Source organism: Lethenteron reissneri, unplaced genomic scaffold (assembly GCF_015708825.2).
Source record: "Lethenteron reissneri isolate LAM-NWPU_2019-01 unplaced genomic scaffold, ASM1570882v1 scaffold_1334, whole genome shotgun sequence".
Lineage (NCBI taxonomy): Eukaryota > Metazoa > Chordata > Hyperoartia > Petromyzontiformes > Petromyzontidae > Lethenteron > Lethenteron reissneri.
Window position 1 is genome coordinate 21,681 of NW_026891041.1, and position 10,736 is coordinate 32,416.

The window sequence follows — 10,736 nt, forward strand, 5'->3', positions numbered from 1 at the left end:
GTTTATACTCAATCGTCATATGGCCGTGTCAGTGCGCACATGGCTGCGACGCTGTCACACAGATATATGATGACTGACCTAGAAGTCTAGAGCATTATACAATTGTAAAGTAGTAACTCGGCAGGAGACGACTTCACGGGTAGCACACTCTTTATTTTCACCAACTTGTAGTTACACGGATGACTAACACCCTACTTCGTTACACGGGTGACAAACACCCACTTAGTTACACGGGTGACGGACACCCACTCAGCTACACGGGTGACTAACACCCACTCAGCTACACGGGTGACCAACACCCACTCAGCTACACGGGTGACTAACACCCACTCAGCTACACGGGTGACCAACACCCACTCAGCTGTACTGACACGGGCTCTTATGCCCCGTAGCCTTCCGGGACACACCCAGCCGGGGTGCCCGTCTCGGCTCTGGGTACCACCGTCCCGACCCACACGGGCGTCGGACTACGGTCCCCCCAGTCTCGGCTCCGAGCCACACAGGGCCCCGGTCCCCACAAGGACGGCGGGACTAGGGGTCTCGGGCCACTACCTCCTCCACCCCGTCTTCGGTCTTCAACTGGTTAACACTGACCACGAGTGCTCTCGCGCGTCCCCCTTTATACCCCTCCTGCGGACGTCGCTGAGAGTACCCACTTATCTGACCAATCACTGCGCACTCGCTACGATCCTCTTTTCCCAGCTTGTGTGAGCGCGCCTCACCACCGGCGCGCGCGTCCATGCCACGCCCACATCGCGTGCCCAACCCCGCGCCCCGTGATCCATCACTGCCGGCGCACGTCAATACCACCACTACACAATCAATACAGATCGCCTGTGCGTAGCTGCGCTACGTAACGGCGTGCTCTTAATAAGTCGCCCACTGCAACACTTGTGAAAACAACAACACGATGACAACAAAGAGGTACTTCACTTTTCTTTTGCTGCTTCAGAGTTCACTTTTATTACTCCTTGCTTTTATTCGGTGAAGTCACGTCGGTGAAACATTAAAACAAATCAAATCGCAACGTTTCGGGCGCAACACAAGCGACCAACGAAAAACGAAGCAAACTCCCTCGGCCTTGCTGCCCGGGGCCCACTCCTTAGGCCTTGCTGCCCGGGGCCTACTCCTTAGGCCTCGCCCCGGGGCCCACTCCTTAGGCCTCGCCCCGGGGCCCACTCCTTAGGCCTTGCCCCGGGGCCCACTCCTTAGGCCTCATCCTCGCCCGTGGCCGCACCCTCGCTTGTGGCCGTACTCTCGCCCGTGGCCACGTCTGTGGCCTCAGAGAAGTACGGATGGTACAGGGCGACAAACGCGGAGATGCGCTTGCGGGGGCTGAAGGTCAGCAGGTCCTGCGGGAGGCACGGCCGTGCGTGCGGAGGGCGCGGAGAGACACAGAGAGACACAGAGAGACACAGAGAGACACAGAGACACGAGACGAAAGACACAGAGAGACACAGAGACACGAGACGAGAGACACAGACACAGAGACACACAGAGACACGATGCGTTATTGCCCGCTTGACGGTAACCCCCGTACGGACACGCATCTGAACAACGCGTCGTTCGACCGCCGCGACAATTGCCGCCGCGTACAATCCGCCCGCGTCTCACCAGCATCAGCGCCATCGCCAAATTCTCGTTGTCCGGCCCGACCTCCGGCCCGACCTCCGGCACGGAGTCAGCCAGAGCCCGCGGAGCAGCGGGGAGGCCGGCAAAAGCGCCGTGCGGCAGGGAGGCTCCGAGCGGCCACTCCTCCAGGCTCGGCACGCCCAGAAGACTGGGGTGGGGGCCACGGGGGGGGGTGGGGGTAGGGGGGTAGGGGGGGTAGGGGGGGGGCGGCGGAGGTGACGGTGAGAATTCAGCTGTTGACTATCAACCTAATTTCATAAATGATTGCGCAACGAAGTGGCTGTTGCGGAATTCACATCAGCAGCCAAATCCTCCCCCCCCTTCCCTCTCCCCCCCTCCCCCCTCTCCCCCCCTCCTCCTCCTCCCCCCTCCTCCTCTCCCCCCCTCCTTCTCCTCCCCTTTCCCCCTCCCCCCTCCCCCTTCCCTCTCCCCCCTCCTCCTCCTCCCCCTCCTTCTCCTCCCCCTTCCCTCTCCCCACCTCACTCTCCTCCCCCTTCCCCCTCCCCCCCTCCTCCTCCCACTTCCCTCTCCCACCCTCCCCCCCTCCCCACCCCCTCCCCCTCCTCCCCCCCTCCCCCCACGTTGCTTGCTGATAACAAATTAGATGACCGTCTATTGGCCCCCCACGCCGCTGCCCACCGCACGCTCGTCCACGAGCAACTCACCGGAATATCTCCGTCAGCTGATCGACATCGGAGCCTCCGGGGAAGAGAGGCCTGCGTTGAGGAGAGACAAGGAGGTCACCTGATGCGACATCGCTGAGAATAATAACACGTCGTCGTCGTCATCATCATCATAACAACACCGATGTAATGGGGGAGAGGTGGACCCACGGAGGCATCTGCCGGGTCTGTCCCTTGACCTTCACGCGCTCCGTAACGCGCACCTATCCTGGCACGGGCGCCGTGGCGACGCCACCTTGCCAGGCCTGTGGTGACATTGCGTGCGGGAGAGGTGGGTGGGTTGGTGGGTGGGTTGGTGGGTGGGTTGATGGGTGGGTTCTTGAGTGAGTTGGTGGGTTGGTGGTTTGGTAGATTGGTGGGTGGGTTGTCGAGTGGGTTGCTAGGTGGGTGGGTGGGTTGCTAGGTGGGTGGGTGGGTTGCTAGGTGGGTGGGTGGGTTGTTGAGTGGGTTGATGGGTGGGTGGTTTGGTGGATTGGTGGGTGGGTGGGTTGCTAGGTGGGTGGGTTGGTGGGTGGGTTGCTAGGTGGGTGGGTGGGTTGTTGAGTGGGTTGATGGGTGGGTGGTTTGGTGGATTGGTGGGTGGGTGGGTTGCTAGGTGGGTGGGTTGGTGGGTGGGTTGCTAGGTGGGTGGGGTGGGTTGCTGGGTGGGTGGGTTGCTAGGTGGGTGGGTGGTTTGTTAGATTGGTGGGTGGGTGGGTTGCTGGGTGGGTGGGTTGCTAGGTAGGTGGCTGGGTGGGTTGCTAGGTGGGTGGGTGGGTTGCTAGGTGGGTGGGTTGCTAGGTGGGTTGCTAGGTGGGTGGGTGGGTTGCTAGGTGGGTGGGTTGCTAGGTGGGTGGGTGGGTTGCTAGGTGGGTGGGTGGGTTGCTAGGTGGGTGGGTGGGTTGCTAGGTGGGTGGGTTGCTAGGTGGGTTGCTAGGTGGGTGGGTGGGTTGCTAGGTGGGTGGGGTTGCTAGGTGGGTGGGTGGGTTGCTAGGTGGGTGGGTGGGTTGCTAGGTGGGTGGGTTGCTAGGTGGGTTGCTAGGTGGGTGGGTGGCTGGGTGGGTGGGTTGCTAGGTGGGTGGGTGGGTTGCTATGTGGGTTGCTAGGTGGGTGGGTTGCTAGGTGGGTTGCTAGGTGGGTGGGTGGGTTGCTAGGTGGGTGGGTTGCTAGGTGGCTGGGTGGGTTGCTATGTGGGTTGCTAGGTGGGTGGGTTGCTAGGTGGGTTGCTAGGTGGGTTGCTAGGTGGGTTGCTAGGTGGCTGGGTTGCTAGGTGGGTGGGTTGCTAGGTGGGTGGGTTGCTAGGTGGGTTGCTAGGTGGGTTGCTAGGTGGGTTGCTAGGTGGGTGGGTTGCTAGGTGGCTGGGTGTGCGGGTGGCGGTGCTCAAGGAGCACCTGCGTGTAAACATCTCAGCAAAGATGCAGCCGACGCTCCACAGGTCGGCAGCGGCCGGGCCGCAGGTCACCCGCAGCAGCAGCAGCTCCGGGGCGCGGTACCACGACGGGGACACCTACAGCAGCACACACACAAAGACAAAGATCCCCCGTGTAGCCTTCACACACCGTAGGGGCAAGTGCCGTTAGCAGCACCTATGACGGCCGGCACACGAGGGGGTGGGTGGCCAGCATCGCGCCCGGCCGCCTTTGTCTCCCCGGTGGCGATGTTTACCGCGCACCGCACCGGGTACTCTTTTGGGGCTGAGTCAACCTAGGGGAGGCCCGGGACCGGTTAAGATAATCGTCGCCGGTGTTGGCCGGAAGACAGATTCAGACGCTGTCTCCCCGACAGACCTGGTCTTCACCTGAGAACGGCTGCTTGCGTTGTGGCCGAAACGTCGTGAGAATTATTTTATTATGTTTTATTTTTATTATTTTATTACTTCCCTTCTACGTGACGACTTTACCGAAAGAACCAAGAAGACCTCTCTCTCTCACTCTCTCTACTCACCGCCGGGGTGGGAGCCCTGCTCGCGCTGTCCAGGAAGCGTGCGAGCCCCCAGCCGGCGATCTTGACGCGCCCGGAGGCCGTCACCAGGACGCTGCGTGGCGTGAGCTCGCGGTGCTCCAGGCCGTGGCCGTGCAGGTAGCGCAGCCCACACAGCAGCTGGCGCGTCACCTCCTGGGCACGGCGCAAGGTCACGGCACAAGGTCACGGCGCAAGGTCACGGCACAAGGTCACGGCACAAGGGCACGGCACAAGGTCACGGCGCAAGGTCACGGCACAAGGTCATGGCACAAGGGCACAGCGCAAGGGCACGGCGCAAGGTCACGGCACAAGGTTACGGCACAAGGGCACGGCACAAGGTCACGGCGCAAGGTCACGGCACAAGGTCACGGCGCAAGGGCACGGCGCAAGGGCACGGCACAAGGTCACGGCGCAAGGTCACGGCGCAAGGGCACGGCACAAGGGCACGGCACAAGGTCACGACACAAGGAGGGGGGGGGGGGGAGTGTAAACTCGTTAGCCGCTCCGAGGCTCGGCTGGCAACGTGCGTGCGAGATACACAGAGACTGGTAGAGACTCATAGAGACTCAGAGATACACAGAGACACACAGAGACTCATAGAGACTCATAGAGACTCAGAGACACACAGAGACTCATAGAGACTCATAGACACAGAGACACACAGAGACTCATAGAGACTCACAGAGACACACAGAGACCCATAGAGATACACAGAGACTCTGAGAGTGGTGTTGCCTTTTGGGGGTGGAGTAGGGAGTGACGGGGTGGGTGGTGGTGGTGCTGCGGTGGCACCTTGATGTGGTGGGACGGTGTGTGGGGCGACTTCCCCAGGTAGGTGGACAGATCCTGGTCTACGAGCTCACAGACCACGGCGTGACGCGCGCCGCCCTCGTCACGAATATCCACAAAGACGTCCAGCAGCCTGGGGCAGGCCGGTCGGGGGTCGGGGGTCGGAGACATCAGAGCAAGAGAGCGCAGAAGTCATCTCGGTTTGACGACGACGACGATGATCTGTCTCCTAATCTTTTCAAGACACGATGACCGTGGAGAATTGGAGGATGGAGGCTGACGCGGCGACGATTGCGAGGGATTGTGACGCGGCGCGAGGGGTGGGAGAGACACCCACCTCACCACGTTGGGGTGCTCCAGCTTCGTGAGCAGCTGTAGCTGCAGCAGCTGCCAGGCATCTTCCTCCGGGCCCCCGCCTGTCTGCAGGCGCAGGCCCTTGAGCAGCGCCACAAAGCGGCCCTGCTCCCGTAGGTCGCGAGCCTTCAAAGTCGTCGCGGCCCCGTAGACCCCAGCGCCCAACTCGGCCACGGACTCGTACTGCTGCTCCATCCCCGCCGCCCCCAAACGCTTCGAACGCAGACGCCGCAGGTCACGTGGATGTCCTCTGCTGCCGGAAGGCCGCCGCCGCTAGCAGCAGCAGCAGCAGCGACCACAGAGAGACGCAAGAGAGACAGAAGCAGAGAGTCGCAGAGAGACAGAGAGAGAGAGAATTGTCACAGAGGGTCACAGATACACATCGAGGGTAAATGGGCGAGGTTAATGACTGTGGCTCATGCAGCTGCAATGGCTGCTTTGGGTACGCGGTTCAGACCTCCCCAGAGACCCTGGCTGACAGAGGAGGTGTTCAGGCTGGCTGAGAAAAAGCGACAGGCCCACTCTCATAGTCTACAGCAGGGGTCCTCAAACTTTTTAAACAGGGGCCAGTTCACTGTCCCTCAGACCGTTGGAGGGCCGGACTATAGTTAAAAAAACTATGAACAAATTCCTATGCACACTGCATATATCTTATTTTGAAGTGAAGAAACAAAACGGGAATAAATACAATATTTAAAATGAAGAACAAGTAAAGTTAAATCAACAAACTTGCCAGTATTTCAATGGGAACTATGGGCCTGCTTTGGCTAATGAGATGGTCAATGTCCGGTTCCATATTTGTCACTGGTAGTCGTAACAAGTGATGCAAGTGTGCATCCATTAGTCTAGATCTGGTTGGAGATTTCAAATGTTTCATTCTGGAAAAAGTCTGTTCACACATAAGTGCTGCCAAAGATGGTTGCCATTTTGAGTGCATGGTTCCTGAGATGAGGATATGTCTCAGAGGGGAGAGATGCATAGAAATTATGAAGGCTGCTTGACTTGAATGCGTCTTTCAGAGTCACAATTCTGCAGTTCAGCCAGTTCCATTTGGTAAATTGTATCCACATTTTCAATGTCAATAGAAAATGGGTTACGGAAAAGCTGTATGTCCTGTTCACGGAGATGAAGCTCTTTAAATCCAAATTGGAACTCCTTTTGCAATTTTCCAGTGAATCCACACGTTTTGTTTGGGAATGCAACCAATGGTTTTTCCGCTAACAGATTTTGAGTTGTGGGAAGATGGCAGAAGTTTTCCTCCTTCACTTGTTTGATGAGGAGGCCTAATATTACTTCAAATGCTTTGACATGTGATTGCATATCACAGATGAGCTTCCCCTTTCCTTGAAGTTGCACATTGAAACTGTTGAGTAGCTCTGTTACATCTGTCAGAAAGGCAAGGTGCCATTTCCATTCTGCATCATTGAGCTCTGGTACTTCTTTGTTTTTTTAAAGCAGAAAAGCTGTAATCTGTGGAAGTAAGTCATAGAAACGTTTCAAAACTCTCCCTCGACTCAGCCAACGGACTTCTGTGTGATACAGAACATCTTCATAGTCAACATTTAGCTCAGACAGAAATGCCTGAAATTGTCTGTGGTTTAGTGCATGAGCTCTAATGAAGTTAACACAAGATACCACAAATTTCATAACCGAGTCCCACTTCAGTGATTTACTACACAGCGCTTGTTGGTGGATGAGGCAGTGTATGGCTATTGGATGAGAATGGTTATGTTTGTCCATCTCTTGGTTAATGCGAGCAATTACTCCTTTCTTAGACCCACCATACTAGGAGCACCATCAGTTGTCACACTGGCTAGTTTAGCCCAGTTCAGCTCCAACCCATTCACAGTTTGGCAAACCTTTTCATAGATATCCTCTCTTCTTGGTTCTTTCGGTAAAGTCACGTAGAAGGGAAGTAATAAAATAATAAAAAAAACATAATAAAATAATTCTCACGACGTTTCGGCCACAACGCAAGCAGCCGTCCTCAGGTGAAAGCCAGGTCTGTCGGGGAGACAGCATCTGAATGAAACAGCACACGAGCTTGGAGCATATATAGCTGGGTTGGAAACGGGGGAAAGAGCGCCTTGACAAATAATTTGCATATCAAGAGGAATTTATCATATTTATGGGACATGCAGGAATGTTATTAGTACTACATATGCAGCACGGGCATATGTAGTACTAATCACATTCCTGCATTTCCCATAAATATGCTAAATTCCTCTTGATATTGAAATTATTTTGTCAAGGCGCTCTTTCCCCCGCTTCCAACCCAGCTTATATATGCTCCAAGCTCGTGTGCTCTTTCATTCAGACGCTGTCTCCCCAACAGACCTGGTTTTCACTGAGGACGGCTGCTTGCGTTGTGGCCGAAACGTCGTGAGAATTATTTTATTACTTCCCTTCTATGTGACTTTACCGAAAGAACCAAGAAGATGAATCCCTGCAGTCACGAAAGCTTTAAATCGAAAGATATCCTCTCCTGTAGTTGTTCCTTTGATGCTTTGCAGTGCAGCAAGCTCTTCTGTGACTTCGAAATAGTCATTCGTCGCACGAATAAAAATTTGAAGTTGTGCAGAATCACGAACATCATTGCTTTCGTCGAGTGCCAAGGAAAAATAGGAAAGTTTTTTTGTGGAGTTTTGCAAATGCTGATGCAAATTGTCTCCCATTTCTTCAATCCTCCGTGTAATTGTAGGTCCTGAAAGACTCACTGTACTAAATAAATCGGCCTTCTCTGGACACATCTCTTTGGCAACAGAAAGAAGGCTTTCTTTAACAAATTCTCCCTCCACGAATGGTCTGCCAGTGCATGCTATTAGCTTGGCAATTTGAAAACTTGCTCGCAGTGATGAAATATTTAGCTGCTTCTGCTTCACAAAACTATTTCGCTGAGTTGTTAATGTATTTTTCAGTTTTAATATTGTATCTTTTCTCACTTCTCCGACCAAACAAGCAAATGTATCTTTATGTTGAGTTTTATAGTGTTGACGTAAATTGTATTCTTTGAACACAGACACTATATTCTGGCATATCAGACACACAGCTCTTTCCTTGTACTGCATGAAAAAATAATCATAAGTCCACTGTTCTTTGAATATCCTACACTCCGAGTCAATTTTTCTCTTTCTTGACATCATTGTTTCCTAGGGAGTCAAAATTGCTATTAGTAAAATACCAATATATACAGCGCTACAAAAACAATATACCAGCAATAACTTTGCCCACACAGAGACATACAGACTGCACTGCCCATCAATGCAGTCTGATTGGGGGAAACTCCGCCCCCTCTCCCTCTTCCACCAATGACCGTCCTTCTCATGTAGAAAAAAAGTAACAGACAGGCAGCGGCGGCAAAAACACCCGGCGGGCCGGATAAATGTCCTCGGCGGGCCGCATGTGGCCCGTGGGCCGTAGTTTGAGGACCCCTGGTCTACAGCATTCCACGTCAGAGAATGAGGAGGCTTACCGCAGCCTTCGCTCAGAGGTTTTGAGAGCCGGGAGGTGCTGCAATGATGGGTGGTGGTCGCAGGTTTCTGAGGAGATGGAATCTGCCTCAGTAGCCCGTGATCAGACATCGCTGTTTAATTCCATCAAAAACGTAAATTGTAGTGCCACACCTATCACCGTCATTAGGGGAAAGTATGGTGATCCAATCTCCGATCCCCCCCATGAACAGGTTTGTAGATTTGAAAAGTGGGGATGACCCTGCTGAGGCTGCGGTGCCTCAAATGCTGTGAGTGGGTGGCTGAGGGGCCATCAGTTGAGGAAGTCCTGAAGGCGACCAGGAAAGGCACCAGGCAGAGATGATCTCCCAAGGGAAATTCTAGACAGACCAGCCTAAACATTGAGGCTGGCCTGTCTACGATCTATCTTAACCGGTGGAGCTCACAAATCCTTGAAAGACCTGGACAAAGTCCTATCGGTGAGCTCCTCCGGCAGGCAAGGCTGCGTTGGCTGGGTCATGTAACCCACATGCCCAGCCACTGCGTGCCTAAACAGCTTTTGTTCGGCCCTTTTTTTTTCGTTTGGCCATGTTTGTTTGTTGTAGTACGGAGTAAGACTGATGGCCTTAATCTAAGTTGTCTTGTGGTTGTTGTTGTTTGACTTGCATCCCACTGGGATTTTTGCACACAGGGTTGGTGTACGGTGTTTTTTTCCGCAATATTTTGGTCTTTTCTTAGTTTTTCTGTTTGCACTTAGTCACATATTCACTTTAAGATGTTTTCTTGTTCATTTTTTTGTTTTTTGTTTGTTGCGGTTGCACCCGATTCAAGAACCGAATGGCTCACAGGGCTACACCTAATACATAAACTTGAACTTGATAGAGGGGCGTCATGGTTGGGATCGAACTCACGACCTCCTGTAGACCAGGCGAGGGAGTTAACATCTCTACAGGGACATGATGGAACCCACGACCTCCTGTAGACCAGGCGAGGTAGTCAATCTCTACAGGGTCGCGATCGAACTCATGACCTCCTGTAGACCAGGCGAATGAGTTAACATCCACCTAGTCACCGTCACGACCCCAGATTCTGATTAAATGATCTCGACTTAGACATTTACATGAATGTTACATTCCACGGGGGATTGACCAACACAGTTTAGACCCCTCAACTGTTCCACAAAGACCACAGGGGATGGTGGTGGGGGGATCAGCCCAGCCCAATCCCAGGCCAGCCCAGCCCAACCAGGCTGGGCAATGTGGCCTAGGGCTGCACTCACTCACCTCGTGGTTCGCTCCGTAGACGTCTGTGTGGGTGGTGGGGGTCTTGAGCTCTCTACTCCGTCGTGGCGAGGAGGTGACACACGAAGCTATTGCCTCGTGTGGAGGTGGAGGTGGTGGGGTGGAGGTGGAGGTGGAGGAGGAGGTTCGACGTTTCGCTACCACAACCAGGGCGGGAGACGGACCGCTGGTGGGAACGCGTGGCTTTAGCAGGGCGCGTTTAGAAAACGTAGCGCGGATAGGCGACCACGTGGCAGCGGGGCTAAATTCCGTAGAGCTGATAAGCGCTGCCCATAAACTCAACACTGGCCACAGTCTGTGTGTGCAGCAGTCGATTTGAAGTTTTTCGTGACTGATAGATCCATATCCTTTGCTTCTTTCGGTAAAGTCACGTGGTGAACATTTTAATATAAAATAGAAATAACCAAAGAGTCTACGCGCATACTCTGTGTTTTTTTCGGTAAAGTCACGGAGGTGAAAAAATTTGAAATTTAAATTAAATCTCGACGTTTCGGAGGCAACGCAAGCTTCCGTCCGTGTGTGTTGCCCGCGAAAAAGTCGCGATTTAATTTAATTATTTTATTGTTTATATTGTATTGTGTATCTCC

General features: G+C 53.9%; 1 protein-coding gene across 1 annotated transcript; it reads right to left on the minus strand.

The window, feature by feature from the left end:
• Nucleotides 1-965: 965 nt before the first annotated feature.
• Nucleotides 966-10,241, minus strand: LOC133362023 (cyclin-dependent kinase 4-like). Its single transcript, XM_061580989.1, has 8 exons — nt 10,132-10,241; nt 5,383-5,672; nt 5,049-5,178; nt 4,239-4,409; nt 3,686-3,801; nt 2,298-2,348; nt 1,615-1,780; nt 966-1,352 (listed from the first exon to the last, which is right to left on the minus strand). The coding sequence occupies exons 2-8, from the start codon at nt 5,592-5,594 to the stop codon at nt 1,209-1,211; spliced, it is 990 nt and encodes a 329-aa protein (XP_061436973.1). The 5' UTR covers nt 5,595-5,672; nt 10,132-10,241; the 3' UTR covers nt 966-1,208.
• Between the last annotated feature and the right edge of the window lie 495 nt (nt 10,242-10,736).